Source organism: Pollachius pollachius (genome assembly GCF_949987615.1).
Source record: "Pollachius pollachius genome assembly, chromosome: 1".
NCBI classification, from domain to species: domain Eukaryota; kingdom Metazoa; phylum Chordata; class Actinopteri; order Gadiformes; family Gadidae; genus Pollachius; species Pollachius pollachius.
Window position 1 is genome coordinate 42,857,049 of NC_136934.1, and position 21,461 is coordinate 42,878,509.

Below are 21,461 nucleotides of genomic sequence, written 5' to 3' on the forward strand. Positions count from 1 at the left end.
ATCAAGCATCGGTTTGTTCTGTGGATGCGAGCGGCCCCGGAGGGCGAGGACTGCTCCTTACCGCTGTTTGGATGTGGACCATAATTTGTGTAACCTCGCGTTGGCCCCCTAACGAAGACAAAAACAACAACTTCAAACGATTACCAGGCTGTTTGTCCCCGAGGACATAAACCATTTCATCCGCTGCTCCCTCCTTTCTGCTTCCTTGCGAGGTGTTTTCATTAGTATCTCTTGCGCTAACATCCCGACCCCACACTTTGAGCCCCTGCCTCTGGTGCTGCCACGGGGACACACACACGGATGTATAATTCATGGGTGACCTTCTTCCCAGAAGCCACCTGGGCAGCATAGCTAGGGTTACTGATAGGTTACGCTTTGAGCTCAGGGAACGTGGAGGCTGAGGATTGTTGTGTGTTGTGCGTGTGTGTGTCTGTGTGTGAAGATGTGCTAGTTTGTGTGTCTGTGTGTGCACGGAGGTGAAGGGGGAAGCCTTGGGTCATCGGCTTATAAAAAATAACCCCATATCCTCGCCACACTCATTCAAACACACACACACACGCACACGCACACACATACACACAGACACATACACGCACACAACCCCATCGTAGTTCGCCTCTTGGGGTTTTCCAAGGTAAAATGTCACTGGTAACTAGTCACCTGTAATGACATTTTGGGAGAGGGTGAAACTCTTAAGTCGTAGCAGCGATGGAGAATATAAAGGACGATTTTCAATCCTGGACTGTAGCTAGCTAGTCCAGGTAGCTTACCCTCCTCTTCTATTGTTCCCGTGAGCTAGCTAGAACAGGTGTCTTCCCCTCATCTTCTATTTTCTCCCCTCAGCTAGCTAGTCCAGTTGTCTCGCCCTCCTCTGCCACACACCTACACACACAAACACACACACACACACCTACACACACACACAAAAAATCCAGTTTGAAAACATTCGTCATGCATAGATCGGAGCAAACATGGACACGCATATCACAGCTCCCACTCTATCAACACAACTGAACAAATGCCACCAGACACACACACCAACACACATACACGAACGCGCACTTATAACAGATAACACAACACGACACGACCCACGTGTTACCCACTGGGGAAATGATAGCCTTTCCGTGTGAGTGGGCTCAGTGTGTGTGCGTTTGTGTGTGCTCTGTTGCGAACAGCCACTAATAACTAGCTGCTAGCTACTTATTTACAGGACAGATTAGTTGCGTATGGAAATGACAGCCTTTGGTCTCGGAGGCTGCAGAGAAGCAGCCCCAGGAGAGCCCACGTCACAACACGAGTCCTTTCTCCCGTGGGTGTGCTGATGTCACTTCCCTCTATCCCCTAGGCGTTTATCTGGTCCCCGTAGCCCACACGCACTCGCACACAAAGATGAACGCACACGCACACATACACACACGGGACTGACACCAGGGGCGGGAAGTACATTTTTAACCACACTTAAACACTTTAATTAAACCAAACTACCACCTGGGAGGAGCCGGAGAGCTAATGCCACCAGGCTCATTAAGGAGCTACTGTTGCACTTTGACCCGCCCCCCAGCCTTTATAGGTTGTCTGTCTCTCTCTCTCTCTCTCTCTCTCTCTTTCTTTCTTTCTTTCTTTCTTTCTTTCTTTCTTTCTTTCTTTCTTTCTAGCACAAAGGTCTGCCAAAGGTCCTCTAGACACACACATCCTTCTGATGAGTTGATATTCCTTTGGTAATAAAGTAAAAACCAAATGGCACATCACATTAATCAGGGGGTAATTTTATTCTCCTATGTGTACATGTATGGGGAGGTCGGTATAAAAGAACGAAACAATCCTCCACATAAAGCCTTGTCAGTCAGGTAAGCTGTTCACCTTGTTTTCCCATGGTGCATTACACTCGCTGCGAGCACCGCTGAAGGTCACTCAATGATAACGATTGCTAACATAAGGCTTTCTCCCTCGTGTGTGTGCTTATGTGCGTCTGCGTGTGTGTGTGCGCGTGTGCGTATGTGTGTGTGTCCAGGTCTGGCCAGGGCCAAGTCCGTCCCAAGCCACACGTACTCCAACGAGGTGGTGACCCTGTGGTACCGACCCCCAGATGTCCTCCTGGGCTCCACCGACTACTCCACCTGCCTCGACATGTGGTGGGTATGCCCCCCGAGCACACACACAAACACACTCGCACACACGCACACACATACCTCTGCCCCTTCGACCCACTGCCCCCCGAGCTACAATAGCATAGTGCTGCTCATGCAGGACTAAAGCATACATCTGCAGACTTGTCCTGCGATCGGTGTTTGCTCCAGGCTGCAGGCTATGTTCACCTATTAATGGCTCCGCATTGCGTCTACCTACTCCTCCTCCTCCTTCTTCTCCTGCTCCTGCTGCTCATATTCCTCAGTCTCCTCCTCCTCCTGCTGCTCATATTCCTCAGTCTCCTCCTCCTCCTCCTCCTCCTCCTCCTCCTCCTCCTCCTCCTCCTCCTCCTGGTCATATTCCTCCTCCTCCTGGTCATATTCCTCAGTCTCCTCCTCCTCCTCCTCCTTCTGGTCATATTCCTCAGTCTCCTCCTCCTGCTCCCCAGTCACCCACAGAGCTTATAAGATGACATCACTGATCAACAGCGGGGTTAATGTGTCCAGGGCCGTTGTCTTCAGATCAGGCCCCCGCCCCCCCCATTTCAGGCACGCAGCGATGGCTCAGGGTGGGTTGAAATGGAGCCAGGGAGATCTGGGAGGCAGAGCGTGTGTGTGTCTGCAGGGGGGATGTGTGTGTGTGTGTGTGTGTGTGTGTGTGTGTGTGTGTGTGTGTGTGTGTGTGTGTGTGTGTGTGTGTGTGTGTGGGGGGGGGGGGGGCTTGTGGGTGTGGTCGGAGAGAGATGGGCTGGGCTGGTTCTTATCAGAGCCCTCCTCCCACCTGGATAATTAGCCGTGTTCACATCTATCCCAAGACAGGCAGCGGACGGCGATGGGGTCCCCCGCTCCGAGGACCCCATCTGCTTCCCACCGCGGCCAATTAAAGATCAAAAGTTAGGGGAGAGGGGGGGGGGGGGTCAGATGAGTTGTTTTTAATAAGCAGGTGGATAAGCAGCAAGCAAACCCTCTGAAGAATACACACTGAAAACCCTCCACACACACACACACACACACACACACACACAAAAACAGCAGCACAACCCCCTCCCCCCATCGTCAGGATGTATTCTGCCGTTTCCTCTCCTTGACTCAGAGGAGGATTGCATTTACCCTCTAGGTGTGAGTGGTCTGCCTGCTCGGGCTTTGTGAGGAGAAGGTAATACATTCAGCTAATAGGCCGCGTCCAGGGAACACCAGAGCCTGTCTGCTCTCTCTGTCCTGTTCCTCACTGGACTGCCCCGTACAGAACACATGATGGTTATTCTCTCAGCCAAAGAACATGAGGGAACAATATTTATTTGCCCATTGTGTTTCTTACGTTGTCGTTTTTTCATCACGCACTGTCGAGTTTGGGTTTTCTGTATACCGTGATTGATATACGTACTCCCACGACAATTTTTTGAGCCCGTGGCGTAATGTCAATTGGTTGTTTGTTTTTTATTTCCCCTATAATCCTAGTATTTAGTTTACAGGCAATGGTATTGTCAACTTGGCAGTTTATTTCCTTTGTCTTGGCTTTTTTTGTGAAATATCGCACGCGAATTTCAAGTCACTCGCAAGCAGCAGAAAGCTGCACAAAGCATCATTACCATTCTGAGGTTCATTTAGTACTTTTCTTTTTGGACATATGTTAATTGAAACAAAAAATAAATTGAAACGTCCAGCCGCGGAACACAATAAGACAAAGCGCTATCTGATGGCACGGCCATCGATCAGAACAAACGATGAATCATTTAACCTCAGAATACATTAAATAATGAATGGTTCACTTAAACAGCCCTGAGTTAATGTGTGAGTGGAGAGCATGAGCGTTCTGCGGCTTCACGCTACTTAACCACCGCCCATGGGGGGCGACTCCCCACTGCCAGGAACATGTGTGGCATATATTTAACCTTGATGTGAATAAAATATCACAAACACACACATGCACATGCATCCACGCAGATAACTAGTGGATATTATTAATGAAACAATGGATTGAAATCTGAATATAATATAAAGGAACAATGAATCATTTATGATGAACAGTGAGGCAGAAATATATATAGACACAACCAACTTGAATTACTGCTCTTATGTTGAGGGGGGTTTATGCTCTCCGTACATGTATATAGTATCAGTCCATCGAGCATTCAAGGGCTGTAATCCGTTTAATATTTCAATCATCAATGTAGTTCTTTATATTGTACTTTATAGTGGCTCAATGTTAGAGCCAATACAAGGCATCTGGCAGAAATTCTAAATACTTTTCACATGGATTAAGTTGTTGTTTTCACAGTCTTTGCTTTCACCATGCACTCTGGCACATCTCACCCCAGTAAGGAAGACATTCTGTGAGCTCCAATAGGAGTCCTGGAGCTCCTGGGCTCCTATAGGAGGCTTATGGAGATGGATGAGGTTATACCCCAGCCAAAATGAATCTTAGCATGCTGTGAATGTCTCTCCTACTCCCCCTCTCTCTTTGCTCCCCCCCTCTCACTCTCTCTATCCGTATGCCTCTATGAGTGTCTCACCTCTTTGCCTCCTCTTTCTCTCTCTCTCTCCGTATGCCTCTACGAGTGACTCTCTATCTCTTTGCCTTCTCTCTCTCTCTGCCTTCTCTCTCTCTCTCTCTCTCTCTCTCTCTCTCTCTCTCTCTCTCTCTCTCTCTCTCTCTCTCTCTCTCTCTCTCTCTCTCTCTCTCTCTCTCTCTCTCTCTCTCTCTCTCCACTGGCACCTCCTCTTGCTCCGTGTCTGACCCGCTCCGTCTCTCCATCCGTGCGTGGTCCGTGGTCCGTCACCCATGGCTGCGGCACTGAGAGCCACGGCCCAGCGCTGTGCACTGGGCTGCAAAGTGAATCTGTCACGAAACAATAGCTCTCTGACAAACGAGCTCTGACAACAGTTTACACACCCCCACACACACTGACACACACACACACACACACACACACACACACACACACACACACACACACATCTTGCACACGCGCCCACACCAGGCCCCTCTTCCTCTCTCCTGGACACCTCCAGCAACCTTCCTCCCTCCCTCCCTCCCTCCCTCCCTCCTCCTGTGCCTCTCTCCCTCTCTCTCTCTCTCTGTCTTTTCCTCCTCTATCTTTCGGTTTGATTTAGCAGCTTCCTCAGCGGTGAGCCTGGGTGAACCTGGCGTGACCCCCACCGCTGACACCTTTTGCACCGATTCACTCATGTGGAAAGAAACAGCTCTTTTTTGTTTTTACGTTCTTTCTTGACACTCACACTTTCGTATCATCGTATCATTTCGTACCATCCCCCGGAAACTATCCAGTTTACAAAGCAATAGTCCGGAGAGGGGAGTGTTGAACGGCGAGAGTACATTGTGTATTTTTCTGCCGAGAAGCCAATTTTGTAATTTGTTAGTCAGCTTCTTCGATCCATCAATTTATTTTCTTAATAACTTCTGTCGCGTCTGTGTTCCAGGGGTGTGGGCTGTATCTTCATCGAGATGATCCAGGGAGTGGCAGCCTTTCCTGGGATGAAGGACATCCAGGACCAGCTGGAGAGAATATTCCTGGTGAGTTACTGCGGCTGCTGCTGAAGCATATAGTCAACCAAAGTCTTGTGGTTTCCGAACGTTGTTGGGCTAAGGCACACCGCGATCCCACCCACAAAGGCCCCCCAACCTACAGTCGTACGGCATGATAAATAGCACACTTTATGACCAGGATAGCGTATACACTAACAAGTTTAGTAGCGATTCTTACAATATTTCAAACACCGGTAGGATAAAGGATCATAAAAATAGAACGTGAATTGGAATGTAGCAAGAGCTTTAGATGGAACAATAAATCAATAATATAGAGAATTATATGTTGTGATCATTTTACTATTCACCTATTGGAAGGATTGAAAATGTATTAAATCCCACTTAATGTTTCGGCACACCTAGTCTTTCCTTAAGGTACCGCTGTCTGTGTGGGGCCAATTTGTGAAGTGTGTGTACGCACGTCGTTCAGGATTATACCGGTCTTGGCGGTCAAGCCGTCGTAACCCTCTCTCCTGGCGTCGCTTAAAACATCCGTCACCAATATCATTTGTCGAAACACTAGCTGACTCTGCAGTTCTGTCTCCGTACCGACGGAAGCACATTGATTCTAAAAGTCCAGCGCTATGGTGCTATTGTTTACATTCCTGGCAGGTACGCTAAATGCTCTCTGGCAGATTCTGTACGAGGAAGTCATTTTGACAAATGATGTTGATAATGGATGTTTTAGTGAAGCCAAGAGCTTCGACCGTGGTTTGATCGCCCAGACCGGTATTGTCCTCAAAGCACTCCCAGCATTTTTTTCCCCATCACTGAGGTTCACATTGTGTGTTTCCGTCTGAGGAGAGACCGTTCAACCCCACTACTTTACGCCTGCCATTGTGTGAGCACAACAATCAGGGAAAGCGAGTGTCTAAATGCATAATTACACCGGGTTGTTGACCCCGGGCTGACCTACGGAGTGAATGATGAGGCACTCACCGGTGAAGGGCGATGGGTCGCCATAGCGCGTCACGCATTATGGGATGGCTAACAACCTCTTGATCCTGGCCATTATCATAAAGAAACATTTTTTTTTAAGGTAGAGGTTCGAGGCGGGTGAACTCCCTTGGGGGGGGGGGGGGGGGGTTCCTCATCCTCACCCGCCCGGGGAACGGTTGAACAGTAGCCTGACGGCTACATCTCCATCAGTTCCTCTCACTCTGGGGGGGAGGGGGGGAGGGGTTGTGGGGCCACATCAGTATTCCAGGGTGATTCGAGTTCTGGCTTATCGCTCCCATAACCCTCCATTCACACGCCCACACACACACAAGCAAGGCACACGTACGTGTGCACACACACACACACACACACACGTACGTGTATACAGACACACACTAACACACACGCGCACACACACCACATTCTTGTTCCTGTGTCTTCATCTGAAATCCCAATTTCGCTGCTAATTGAAGTGGTGCAAGGCAGGTGTATAATTGTCTCGTTTTCACATTCATATTCATACTCATATTCCTCCCAGAGCCACGAGGGCTGAATAATTAATGGGGGACAATTAGGGAGATTAGAGGAAGTGAGGGGGAGGAGAGGGGACGGGGCCGGAGCCAGGTGTGGAGACAAAGAGCCCCCGGTCGCTGGTGGGCAACCGCAGCCGAGGACCCCCTGGCCTGTTCCCACCACCCCGTCTAGGAGGGGCTTTTTGTGCTTTTGGGATTCGATTGATTGAGGGGGGGTGGTGGTGGAGGAAGTGGTGGAGGTGGTGAAGGGGTTGTAGTTGGAGGACGTGGTGCTGGTGTGTTTGGGGGAATGGTGGACGGAGGGGCAGCGGGGAAGTGCTTAAGGGCGTCACACACACACACACACACACACACACACACACACACACACACACACACACACACACACACACACACACACACACACACACGTTAACTGTGCACACACGCACACACATAAAAAAGGAAGCGAGACGTCCCAGGAGGTCCGGTGTGGCTGAAAGGAGGAGGGATGGAAAAGGAGGTTTCAAAATCGATGGCTATTTGTGGGCCAAAAGGGATAAAAAGAAATCAACAAAATAACTCACATCTGTAGTGTAGAGGCTGGGACTCATGACTACCTCCCTCCACAGCCCCTCCTCCTCCTCCTCCTCCTCCTCTGCCTCCTCCTCCTCCTCCTCTGCCTCCGCCTCCTCCTCCTCCTCCTCCTCCTCTGCCTCCTCCTCCTCCTCCTCCTGCTCCAGCCGCCGTCAGGAAGCACAAAGGCGCAGGGGAGAGGAGTGTTTCTGCGGGCGACGCAGGGCTCATGGGGGTGCAGCCGGCTGCACAATCCCACCAGAGGGCCCGCGGTGTAGTGATACAGAGAGGTGGGGCCTATTAGCAACAACATCAGCAGCTTACGAGCTGGGGTAACGGACAGAGGTGGTGCAGAGAGGTCAGCTAGTGAGGGATGGAATTATGTGGGGGGGGGGGGGGGGACCCAGACGTCTGAGTCTCAGGACCCAAAGGAAATCCTGGCTGCCGTTGAGGAAAGGTTGGCTATTTGTTCTGTATGAATCATGATCCCGCTGAGGTTATTCTAAAGAAGAAGGCGGTGGCGGAGGTGGGAGGGATGTGTTTCGTAGGAGCCTGGCTTGGCAGCTTAGAGCGGCTAAAAGCAGAGGAAAACAGAGAGAGAGGGAGAGAGGGAGAGTGACTATGTGGTCTTATCCTCTGCGCGGATGTGTGTGTGTGTGGCAGTATTTTCGTTGTTTATTTATTTATTTGTTGGCTCACAGCGTCTAATGCTTCTGGTGTATGCACTGCCGGTGGTATTAAGTAGGATTACCTGAGAAGCAGCCGCTCCGAGGAGCAGCCGTGGCGAGGAGCGCCGGGACTGGGCTGAGTCAGTGCAACAGACCCCTGCCTTGTGGACAGATGGGAGGGCTGGGTGGCTGGTGGTTGGTGCGGGGTTTCGAGGCGGTCTGCAGCGCTGCTTGGCTTATGGCTGCAGCTTGACTTGACAATCCCACCTCTGCCCTGAGATTAGTTTCAAAGGAAATAGTTGGGCTGTCTTAATGCCGGTGGCAAGCTTTCTCACAGCACCGTAATTTACAAGACGGCTCCTACTATCTCACAGCAGGCTTAAACAAAGTGTACTTACAGAGCGGCCAATTAATTGGCACCCAACAGACTTCTTGGTGTCTGTAGCCTTTTCGTAGTTGTGGTTCTAGTTGGGCCATTTGTGTGCGGAACACATACACGTGATGAATGGTTAACGATTCTGTTTGCTTTTAATCCACTGACTGTGAGGACATGGCGTGTGCATTAAATTCACAATTATACATTATATTCTCTTTGCATAAAGCTTCTGACAGAGGCTCACAGAAGTTAGCCCATTGATATGACGTTGCGGCTGCTGTGTTAATGCCTCCCGTGTTTTCACCTGCCAGCCCCATGGGAGACAGGAAACGATCGCTATGGAAATGCTGTGCGTTGCAGAGAGTCTGGCGGAACGGTTCGCGGGCGAGCATTCAGAGAGCACCTGACATTAACGTGGTGATCCTCCAACAACCTTTGTTTCGCAGCCACTCCAGCTCCATTCTCTCTCTCTCTGTATCTCCTTACTTATCTCCTTACTCTCTCTCTCTCTCTCTCTCTCTGTCTGTCTGTCTGTCTGTCTGTCTGTCTGTCTGTCTGTCTGTCTGTCTGTCTGTCTGTCTCTCACTGTCTTCTCTTTGTTATGTATTTCTCTTTCTCTTTCTGTAGCTCTTTTTCGTCATCTCTTGCTCTCTTTCACCGTCTTTCTCTTTCTCTTTGTCTGTCTGTCTGTCTGTCTGTCTGTCTGTCTGTCTGTCTGTCTGTCTGTCCGTCTCCCTCCCCTCTCGCTCTCTGTGTCTCTCTCTCAGTCTCTCTCTCTGTGTCTCTCTCTCAGTCTCTCTCTCTGTCTCTCTCTCTCTGTCTCCTCCCCTTCTGTCTCTCTGTCTGTCTCCCTTTCTGTCTCGCAGAGATGCAGGTGCGGGGCTGTCACTGTGGAAGTGAGAGTGGGGGGAAAGGGAATTGAAAGGTCATCGCACATCACTACATGATGGGCACTCTGCATCAGGAGCATAACACAAACATTTCCTTTTTAATATGCAGGGACCAGTTTGCTTCAAAACATAGACATTAACCAGGTCCTAACTTGCATGTTAAGGGTAGATGTTTAAGATTGGTTTAAAAAAACAACCTTTGCTTCTCTGATTGCCTGACATTTGTTTGGCCCTCTCTCTCTGTCTCTGTCTCTCTGAACTCAGTTAAATTCAGTATATTTAAGGGCTTAAAGGTTGTATCAGCGATGTTGGGTGACGTCACTTCTGTTGGTATTTGACGTGAGATCCCTCCCTTCCGTGTTCCGTGCAACTATCATGAACGCGATGCGTTCATGATAATTGGCTTTGAGTGATAATGGTTTTGAGTGGTTGGTAGTACCATTTGTTTTTGGGTACGATCTTGGAGCATAGGCTGCCTGCATTGACACCTGTTTTTTGAAGGCCCGCTTATGGGGTGGGCAGCTAGCGGATCGTGAGGAAAGATCAGATGAATGTGATAATTTATGTTTCGGCCTAGAATCGCTGATACAACCTTTAATTGGCATGAGCAAATTCATACCTTACTAAGGCCAATGGAAAACCATAAAAATAACACAATAGTATAAACTAGTCTCTCTGTTTTGCGTCATCGCTACCCCTCTATATATATAGATTTATATATACACCTCTTTCTTACATTGTGTGTGAATGTAATGTTATTCTACGGCCTATGGTTCCATTTTGTCACTGTGTATATCAGTAAGATTGTGTGGGTGTTTCTCCTTTGGCCCCTGCTGACAGGTGTGTCGGTATAAGTTAAAGAAATGGGCACACAGTGAAATCTAGGTCTGAATATCCCCAAAGCAAAGCCACACGCCTTCCACAACCAGACACATCACCTTATACAATCACGCTTCACAGGGTGAGAGAGAGAGACAAAGAGAGAGAGAGAGAGAGAGAGAGAGAGAGATGGGAGAGAGAGAGAGATGGGAGAGAGATAGAAGAGAGATGGGAGAGACATGAGGATGAGTGAAAGACTGCAGAGAAAACAAATCAAGCACCGCAGAGCATGCTGCTGTTGTCCTGCTGTTGACAGTAAGGGGTTTCTGCATGTGTGTGCGTGGGTCTGCGTGCACTGTTTGCTGTGCACACTATGGTCTTCTCCAGTCAGCCGGGGGCGTTCTGATTGGCAGGGCCAGCTCAGTGGGTTCATGGACCCACCCCAGTTTAAACATGCAGGGAACGCTGTTGTCGTGGCTGGTCTTCGAAAGTGGTTAACATGGGAGTGAAGGGTCAACTCTCTGCTGCGTGTCTCCCAGGCAGGGGGGGGTTTATCCTTCGCTTCGTCACCCTCTGAGATTGAAGAGGTATGTAAACAAACAGCACTGCAGACTGAGGGGCGAGGCTGCACGCTTATAAACTCAACCTATTAGCTGAGTCTGGCTGGCTTGGTGGGTGGCATTTATTTTTAAGGTGTGTGTGTGTGTGTGTGTGTGTGTGTGTGTGTGTGTGTGTGTGTGTGTGTGTGTGTGTGTGTGTGTGTGTGTGTGTGTGTGTGCGGGTGCGTGCGCGCGTGCGTGCACGCGCAAATACGTAAAGCCTGGTATCTGCCCTTTGACCTCAGGAATCTCCCTATTGATGGATCTCTCTTTACATCTCTTTTCCTGGCTGCCCTTGACCCTTCTCTCTGCACACAAACACACACACACACACACACACACACACACCGTGTATCTCAGCGGGCCTGGGCTGCCATGACCTTGCTCCATGTGGATCAGGGTGTCTGCAGCATTTCAACGGGGCCTCATTGAGTTACATGGCTGCCAGGCCGGAATGCAACGCAACAACCAACAACCGCAAAAGCAAACCTCAGCAAGCGTTCCCTGGAAATGCCTGAGTGGCGGCATGCAGGACATGAGAATGCTCCCCCTTATCCTTTCACTTGCAAGCAGAATAAGATATCTGCTTGTTTTTCTCTTTCCATGTCTCGTTCTCCTTCCGTGATCTTGGAAATGAAGAGAACTGGTGTTGTTTTTTAGGGGGCCCTGACTGCTGCTGTGATGCATCAGTCTCCTCCTCCTTGGCCTCACCCCAACCCCCCCCCCACCCCCACTTCCTTCTGGCTGACAAGTCCTCCCCCCCCACCCTCAAACCACAAAGACAATGACATTCACTCGAGTACCCTCCAACCCTCATGCCTGTTATCCTCTCTCTCCCTCTCTCTCTCTCTCTCTCTCTCTCTCTCTCTCTCTCTCTCTCTCTCTCTCTCTCTCTCCTGTTTTCTCCCCCACACACTTCAAAGTGTACTAATCTCTACCATCAATAATGCACACTGCACACAACGCAGCGCAAGCGTCGTCGTGACTTCTGCACCCACAGATCCTGCCTGCCTACCCACAATTCACCACTGCCTCGGCTCTACCCCCCCTCCTCACTCCACGGCAGCGGCCCTCCCACCCCGACGCCTCGTCCCCGCCCAGTCAGCCACGCACGAGTGGGCCGACCTTGGCGGTGTCAGGGCACCTTATCTGCACCACGCAGAACCTATGTAGACGTCCGGAATTGGGTGCAGCGTACCCTAAAGACTCCCAGGATCCCTCCCCGTGTTCTGCTACAGGGACCACAGGCCCTTGATGAACCCCTGGCAAGGCAGCCACATCTTGGTTTTGTACTTGATAACAGTACTGATATCTGAAACGACGTCAATACCTTTTTTCCGATGCTCAACTGCTTTTAGAACAACGTCGCCACAATCTGAAAGCTGTAGGGTAAGAAGATGTAAAGAGTTGTGAAGAGTTGTAAAGAGAGAGCAGAAGAAAGCACGATTTTTTAACTCGACAGCCCCAAAAAAATTCCCTCGCCCTATCTGCTCCTTCTCCACCAATCCCTCTGCCGTTGAGAACTCACACAACTGGGATTGACAGGCAACATGGGTTCCCAAATTCAGAGTAGATACCCTGTCAGGTCAGAAAGGTCTGTCCAAATTCTTAATTGTCTCAGATGGAGGCAGGCGCAGTCAACAGCAGACACATGTTCTTACTACAAGCAGCTCACTATTTGCTGTCGGATGGCTTTGGCATTTCTAACAAAGGACACACAAACAATAGCTCTTCAATCTAACATACAGCTCTTTTGAGTCTCACAAGTCCAACTTTCGATCAATTCAACACTTTCTTCAACAATCTGTATGACTCATCATGCTTCTGGAGGCGGGGATCTTTAAGCACGTTATTGACAAACACAAAAACTCGTTCAGTGTCAGTGAACTGTAAAGAACAATCTGTAAAGGGTTCAAATCAACGCTGTGTAGACTGGCCACTGTAGAAATACACTCTTTAAAATCCCCTTCTGAAAGCTTCATCCACTCACAAGAATGGAGTTTCGTCCGTAGAATATCGCCAACGAAACATCTCCCCAAAGTCATCTCCCCTCAAAAGTTGGCTAAAACATAGTTGGGCTGCTGGGTGTGTTCGGTGTTGCTCCACAGTGTTTGTTTGGTTTCTGTGGGTTTGGATGCAGTGTGCACCCACCAGGTGCGATGTGTGATGTATGGTCTGTTGACGGCGATGGAGATGGCTGTATTAATCCATTTCCCAGCCAATAAAATGGGGTTGTTTACACTCGGGAGGGTCGTCTGGGCTCATCCCATGTTTGCCAGTTCAACGGTGATGGGAATCCCGCAGAGATACACCCTCATTTCACTGAGACAAGGTGACCCCCATCCCTCCTCCTTACACCTACCTTCCTTTCCCACAATTCTCGGAAACATCTGTTTCTCCCATTGAAGGAAAAAAACCTCTAACACACCTCTCTCATCTCACACCTCGCTACAGACTGACAGGTCCCGCTCCAAATTGCTTTTGTTTCCCAGGTGTGTGTGTGTGTGTGTGTGTGTGTGTGTGTGTGTGTGTGTGTGTGTGTGTGTGTGTGTGTGTGTCAGTGTGCTGGAGAGCGTTCGACTCACACTGCAGTATTAGCCCGAGATATCAGGTAGCAATTACCGTTGGAAATACTATATGTCGCTTATGAACATTTTTGGGAGGTGGGTCCTTCGGGGAGGTCTGTGTGTGTGGGGGGGAGGTCTATCTGTGTGTGTGTGTGTGTGTGTGTGTGTGTGTGGGGGGGGGGGGTCTCAGGTGCAAGAAAGGTTTTTTGTTCCCTCTAAAAGGTTAGGGGGATCAGGGACCCCACTCAGCCATATTGGGGCCACATTACTGCTCCCATTCCCCGTGACAGGGTCCGAGATGGGATGTGTGGTGACATGGTGTGTGTGTGTGTGTGTGTGTGTGTGTGTGTGTGTGTGTGTGTGTGTGTGTGTGTGTGTGTGTGTGTGTGTGTGTGTGTGTGTGTGTGTGTGTGTGTACTCGTGTGTGTGTGTGTGTGTGTGTATACTCATGTGCGTGTGTGTGTGTGCGCCCGTGCATTCAATGGGAAAAGGAAGTCAGGCTGTGGCGCGTACATACACCTCAAAGCGGCCAGTGATGTGAGAGCGCTGGAGAAATCAGATAGCGATGCTGTAGAGGACAAAGGCGTTGACTTTCCACCACCTTGCCCGGGCTGCTCGCTTCCTCAGTATGTACGTACAAGATACAGCTGCAGCATTTCACTGCCGCCCTGTGCCTTAAGATCCACCCTGTGTTTTTCACTATTTGTCCAAGCAAGATAGGGTTTGTCTATGTGTCTGTGTGTTATTGTACATCCGTGTGTGTGTGTGTATGTTTATGGGTGTGTGTGTGTGTTTATGAGTGTGTATGTGCACGAGAGTGTATCAGTGTTCACATTTGTGATAATGTGTTTATTGTTGTGTGTAGGCCTGCATGCTTCGGCCTGTGTTTGCATGTATGCGTGTGTTTATGTACATGGCATGTTTCCAGAGCCCATAACCGCAGTCAGGGTATGGCAGCCAGGATATAGCAGCAAGGGTAAAGCAGACAGGGTATCAGCCAGGGTATATCAGCTAAGGTATGGCAGCCAAGATATAGTAACCAGTCTATAGCAGCCAAGGTGTAGCAGCCAGGGTATAACAGCCAGGGTATAGCGTCCAAGGTATAGCAGGCAGGTTATATCAGCCAGGGTATCAGCCGGGCTATAGCAGCCAGGGTATAGCAGCCAGGGTATAGCGTCCAAGGTATAGCAGGAAGGTTATATCAGCCAGGGTATCAGCCGGGCTATAACAGCCAGGACATAACAGCCAGGGTATAGCGTCCAAGGTATAGCAGGCAGGTTATATCAGCCAGGGCATCAGCCGGGCTATAGCAGCCTTGCTTGGCATTGCTCACCTGTGATGTATGCCCGCAGTCCCCAAGGCATAACCGATGTCGTGCTGGCGTTGCCGCGGCGATGATGAAGGGGACGGCTGGTGTTTGACTGCGGTGAGCGATGGTGTTTGTGTAGGCCGGTAATTAAGATAGCACACCACCCCCCCCCCACACTCCTCCCGCGGCCCCCCAGGGTGCAACGAGGTGAGGGCGAGAGGACAGCTAATTTCTATCACCACATCTCCCCGGGAATGAGATGTGTGTGTGTGCATGTGTGCGTAAAGCGTGCGCGTGTGTGCATAAAGCATGTGCGTGAGCGAGAAGAAATGGGTGAGTGTGTACGTGGGGATTTGTGAGCCTATTACGCTTTGTTTGTTTGCCACGCACATATCACGTTTGGACATTTTGATACACAGGCACATATTCTCATTTAGACTCTGTCACATAAAAACACACACACACACACACACTTGTTCGTCACCCCCCTCATCATCATGCTTGGCCGTGGGGCCTGGGATGTGTACGCCCGTAGCTCAGTGTAATTACATTTTTCCTTCGTCCTTGATGGAGCGATAACGGGATCCCCCTCTGCTTTCTTTGTATTTTTGTCACAACAATACAAAGTCCATGAGTCGCCGCTGGAGCGAAATGTCCTCAATTGCCATTTGTCCAAATACTAAATTGTGCGTGGAAATTCCTTTTTGTTTGTTTGTTTGGTTCAAGTGTTATGATGAGTAATCTATCATTCAGATGGGGATAATGGAACAAACAACTGTGTTCATTTGTCCAGCAGCGAATGCTGTGCCACATATTTTCACTTCTCTTACTAAAGACAATGACTATAAACTCATTTTTAATCAATATTCATAATGAATGAATTCCCTTACCCTTTTTCGGGTAAGGGAATTCATATCTCTTGTTTAACAATTCCTTCTGCTTTGCACTCAAGCATAGCCACAACCACACCAAGATGTTCAGTCGTCTGCACCTAAAGAAACTATTTTTGTCTGTATTAATCTGGGGTTTAAAATTCCACTTTAATGATGCTGTGGGGATCTCTTCGTTGAAGTTAGATAACGAGGATAAACGTCAAACAATGGCAAGCCATCATCACTGCTGCGCTTAGAACCCAAGAAAAGCCTCAAACGATCAAAAAAGAATGTTATCAGCTTAATGGACAGGCTTTGTCTGGTCGAATCCTTTGACAAGAGTGTTTGTCGGAGATGTCGACTTGCGACGCCGATGCGCTACTGCTCCCTGCTGGCGGCTTCCGTTACTACATCGACTTTCTCCCTATTCAATATGCATGCTGCAGTATTTGGTCAATTCATTTATTCTCCATAACATGTCCATATAGCTTGGTCTCTTGCCCACTCCCATCTCCTTGTTTCGACCACTATTTATTTCCCTCCCGCACAGTTTGGTTTGGTACTATTGCCTGATCACACTGTGCCAAGCAATTTTTGGTCGGTTCTTCTGCGTAGGCATCTTTTTTTTCTACTCCGCAAAACCCCACCCGATGGGCAATTCATGTGACTGCACATTGGCTTTTTATTATTCATTGTAACTCTTCCCCCCCCCCCCCCCCCCCCCCCCCCCGAAACCCACCAACGTGTTCTTGAGACTTCAGACACTCACAAGACAAGAACACCCAGACCTTGTCATCTTCGTGATTTATTTCATAACCAGCCGATCTCTTTCTCTCACCCACACCCGTTCCTCCCCTTTCCGTTCGTCTCCCCCCTCAGGTCATGCGATGTGTGTTTTTCCTCTTGTATATTTAATGTTACCCAGCTGCTCACAGCGGTAGGGCCGCTATCACGAGAACAGACACACTAGAAAAAGAGGAAATTTAGATTCTGCAACTTCAGGATGAGAAGGCTGGAAATCTGGAAGCCATTAGCGGTCAGACTTGTGAAACATCATGTGATGGGCATGACTGCCGCTCTGTGGTCCACGGCTTGAAACCCTATGAGCTGTGTTGCTGATATCAGTGCCTGTGCCCATGAGCAGATGACTTGGGGATGGGAAGTGTGTGTATTGATCACTTTTTCCACAACAACCTTTGTTGTGGAAAAAGCCTGTCATGACCCAAACAGACAAAGTAATATCTGTTGTGGGTTGTCACAGAATAAAAGTCAAACTCTGACCTTGCTCCTCAATAACCGTGGATGATTGTTTTGTTTCGGGAGAACAACCGTGAGCGAGTTAATCTAGCGATGTGTCGTTGTTCTGCTCTCAGGTCCTGGGGACCCCCTCAGAAGACATCTGGCCAGGGGTCCACTCCCTGCCTCACTTCAAACCAGGTGATTTGACACACACACACACACGCACGCACGCACGCACGCACGCACACACACACACATGGAAATATGCAGACGCGCATGCACATACAACCACAGCCACACACCCATACACAGACCCACACAAACACACAAATGCACATGCATACCCAGGGAAACAGACACACGGGCACATAATCACACAGGTACACGCACGCACACAGCAAACACAAATACACACTCGCACACAGACACACAGAGCTGTGCAAAAGCTACCCGGCCCCTGGCCAACAAGTGCAGGGGTAAATGGGGGGGACGTAGCCAGGGGCTATGAGGTCTCTACCAGCCAGCCGGTCTAAAGATCCCCCGCATCACCTGTGCTGCGGGGAGAACTGCTGGGCCCCCCAGCCCCTCTGACAGGCAGCCAGAGCGGACCCTATGGGAGCTCATTAGTCCCTCCGGTTCAATTAATTCAAATGCGTACTCTTTAATATGTGAAGGAAACGCACCAAACCGAAGGGCGGGGGGGTGCAGAGGAGTTTATAGAGTGTGGAGAGTACACCGCGATATGGAAATGAAGAGCGGGGGGGGGGGGATGACAGAGGTAGGGAAGGGGATGGGAGGGAGGGGGAGGGAGGTAGTGAAGGGAATGAGAGGGAGGGAGGTAATGAAGGGGATGGAGGGGGAGGGAGGTAATGAAGGGGATGGGAGGGAGGTAATGAAGGAAGGGCAGTTTGAGGGTATGAAGGGTGCGGTGTGCTGTCAGGACAACATGTGACAAACCAGCCATCTCTTGTGACCAATTTAGAGAGGCACTGGTGTGACAGAGAGACACACACACACACACACACACACACACACACACACACACACACACACACACACAATTAGTATCACTTCCTGCCGCCCTGACTGCTGTTCCTCTCACACAGTGTGTTGGACAGCTGTGCGCTTGATGATCTCACACAGACACACACACTCACACACACACTCCACACAGACCTCAAACCTGTTCATCCGGTGCCTGCTGTTATCAAGGCCATCAATCCTCACAACCTGACATTAGAAACAAAAAGATCAGTGAGTTCTCAAACAGGAAGAACTCGTAGGACAAAACCATTATTTTGTTTTACTTTCTATGTGGTTTATTGAAACAACAACTTTCAACATGAAAGGATTTCAGTTTGTCTGTAGGCTACATGTCTTCAAAGGCATGGTATTGGCATGACCAATACCATGAGAGCATGAGAGTGAGAGAGAGACAACAGCTTCAGCTGCATTTACAGACACACAGCAGCAGGTGGCAGTGTCGCCCCATTCTGTGCACATGCTTTGCTTTGTGTCTGTGTTTAGGAAGAACCGTGTACAATGTGTCCCTGAAATGAAGGGGGGCGCAAATATTTTCTCTTTCATGACATATTTTAATATTTCAATGATGATTAATTGCATTTTCACACAATCGCTGCTGACACATCCAAACTCATACTCACGTTTGAGTATTGTTGTTTCCTAATTCTTTCAGAAAAATTGTTATGAAAGAAGTTCAAGGCTGCACTATCGAGGCAAATACCAAGTCTCTTCTAGACATATCATAGTGTTCTCTCTCACTCTCGCTCTCGCACTCACTCTCCATTTTTCCCATGCTCTTCCTTTACTCTCTTCCAAAACAATCCCCCAAGCCAGGGCCTCCTGGCTCCTGTGAGACCCCGGAGTCTGCGACAGGGTTCTATAGAGTAGGCTGAGCAGAGGCCTTAGCCGGCTGAATGACTAACTGACCAGTCGATGGCTAAACGACGACCTGTCTGTCTGGCTGCCACAGTGAAAGTTGGAGACTTCACACTAATTTGCATGCATGCCGAGGCAGGGGGGGGGGGGGGGGGGGGGGGGGGGGGGGGGGGGGTGGTTGAGGAAGGGATCTGTAAGGAATACGAAGCCGAACTCACGAAGCCCAGCAAACAGAGGTCCGGAAGCGTGCATGTTGTGACGTTTAAGGCCGAGACCTGTTCATGTCAAACACATACAGCCCACATGTGTAAACATCATGAGGAAATCCAACGCTCCCGGGGATGTGAGGTTCCAAGAGTCGCTGAGTGGTGCTTCGATATTTTGAGTAGCGTTGACAGTTTGGACCGGTCTCTGCCAGCTGGCACTGAACACAGGCGGCGTTCTGAGCACCTCCTTAAGTAGAGGTTCATCGTGGGAGCAAGGAGCCACACATACCTGTACAGGACGAGGTCGATCTCCTAGGTGGCACTCGGCCTGTTTTGTTATGTCCATTGATCTTGATTATGCTTGTGTGTTTTCCTGTTTTCACAGACCGCTTTACAGTTTACAGCGCTAAGAAGCTCAGACAAGCATGGAATAAGTAAGTAGAAGCAGATGGGTGGGTGGGTGTGTTTGTGTCTCCACTTGTGCATCGTCTGTGCATGAATGACCAAATTACGTATCACATTAAGTTTTTTATAAATTAGTTTATTCCTCTGTTATTAATACACAGGTTTGTGTGTATTCATCAACTTAATCCCCTCCGACACCACTTTTTAGTATGCTCCATGTAGACCGTAACCAATCATCTGTGATGAGTCTAACTGACATTCTGGACAGAGACAGTTAATCCCGACCAATTTCCTCTTGCGTTGTTATAAACAGACACACACGCACACGCACACCAACACACACACACACATACACACACACTCCCAAACAAAGACTTGTCGCTTTCTCTGTGGTCACCCCTTCCCTCTTTCTTGGAAGACAACAAAATATGTCTCCGTCCCCAGCAGCAGCAACACTCTAAACAGTAATCCAGTTCAGTCTGGATGGCTTGGCCAGACTCTAGCCTCACTCTGAGTTCGGGCCCAGATGGTAGAAAAGGGCATGGAGTCATGATCCGGGATGTCATCCAGATGTTTGCCGAACCCACAGAGAATCAGCCCTCTGGCACACATCTGGAGCAGCAGACGCACATGAATTTGATTTTTTATTAGTTTTGAGGGGGTTGTTGTATCAACACTACCAACAAAATATTGTGCAGTGTACGATTGAACATGATGTTTGTACCTGCAAGAAAAGTGTTTGGTGAACTGCTCTGTTTCAAGCACTACAACTGCTCTTTCTTTCATTCATTACTTAATTCATCAACTTATAGCCAGAAATAAGCCAAGTACTGTATTCTGTGCATGTGAATGTCCCGACATCAATGTATTTCTTTGTCTGTTGTAGATTCAACTGATTTACTTTTGGAAACATTCTCACTGGCAGTAAACTCATCTGAATTAACTTTACCAACCAACAGACAGACAGACAGACAGACCCAAAGACATACATGAAGACTCAAAGCCAGACAGACAGAGACTAAACCAGACAGGCATTGATACTCATGGCCTTTTTATTTACTTTCAACTCTTCAGCGCACACGCACACACACACACACACACACACACACACACACACACACACACACACACACACACAGGCCAGTGATCCCGCTCACACAAGCTTCCAGCCAACCCCAACAGGACCACTGCCTCCCATGGCGTCCGGCTGCTACCATGTACTCCTCCAGCCCCTCTCTGGCCTAGCTCCGCTCCACCAGGAAGTAAATCCGTGTGCCGCCTATTTATGAACACACCTCGCCAAGGCAAGCTGAGGAATGTCTCTTCCCTTGACCTCCTTGTATGGTTGGCCAGGGAGCTATAAAAATAAGCCTGATATGTATCACACCAGTGTTCCTTCAACACCGAGGCCCTTGATGAAAGGCTGGCATCCTTTATGCTGCCGTTGAAGAGCAAGATGTGTGTTCGGACACGTCGACAAGGCCCGAGTTGGGAGGACAGAACTTCACGGCTTGCTAGCCTCGGTGAGCGTAGCCGAGACGATCTACTGTTGACAGCAATAAAGGCGTCTCCCCCCCCCCCCCCCACCCCCCCCCCCCCGGAGAGGAAATTGGTACGTTCCTTGCTGCTGGCGAACCCATCATCCTGAGATGTTTAATAGCAGGAATAGTTATCTGACAATTACGGGGGTGGAGGAGGTGGAGTGTGAAGCGTGTTGGACAGCGATGGCAGAGAGGAATGCACCCCTACATCAACACCTGTCTGAAGCGTCTCCGGCCCATCACCACCAGCTCCTTATCGTCCCCTTTGGCTAACGCTAGGAGTCATTTATTACACATTCCTGGTTGAGTATTTCACACGAAAGTCCTCGCATGACTCAAGTAGGTTCCCCCTCAGAAACTCAAGTTGC

At 49.3% G+C, this 21,461-nt stretch overlaps 1 protein-coding gene across 1 annotated transcript in view; it reads left to right on the forward strand.

Moving 5' to 3' along the window:
- Nucleotides 1-21,461, forward strand: part of cdk14 (cyclin dependent kinase 14) — a 100,662-nt gene that overhangs the window by 47,050 nt on the left and 32,151 nt on the right. The window contains exons 9-12 of the mRNA XM_079729463.1: nucleotides 2,015-2,135; nucleotides 5,571-5,664; nucleotides 17,177-17,240; nucleotides 19,533-19,581. Coding sequence (XP_079585589.1) covers nucleotides 2,015-2,135; nucleotides 5,571-5,664; nucleotides 17,177-17,240; nucleotides 19,533-19,581 — 328 coding nt within the window. The remainder of the gene's footprint in view (nucleotides 1-2,014; nucleotides 2,136-5,570; nucleotides 5,665-17,176; nucleotides 17,241-19,532; nucleotides 19,582-21,461) is intronic.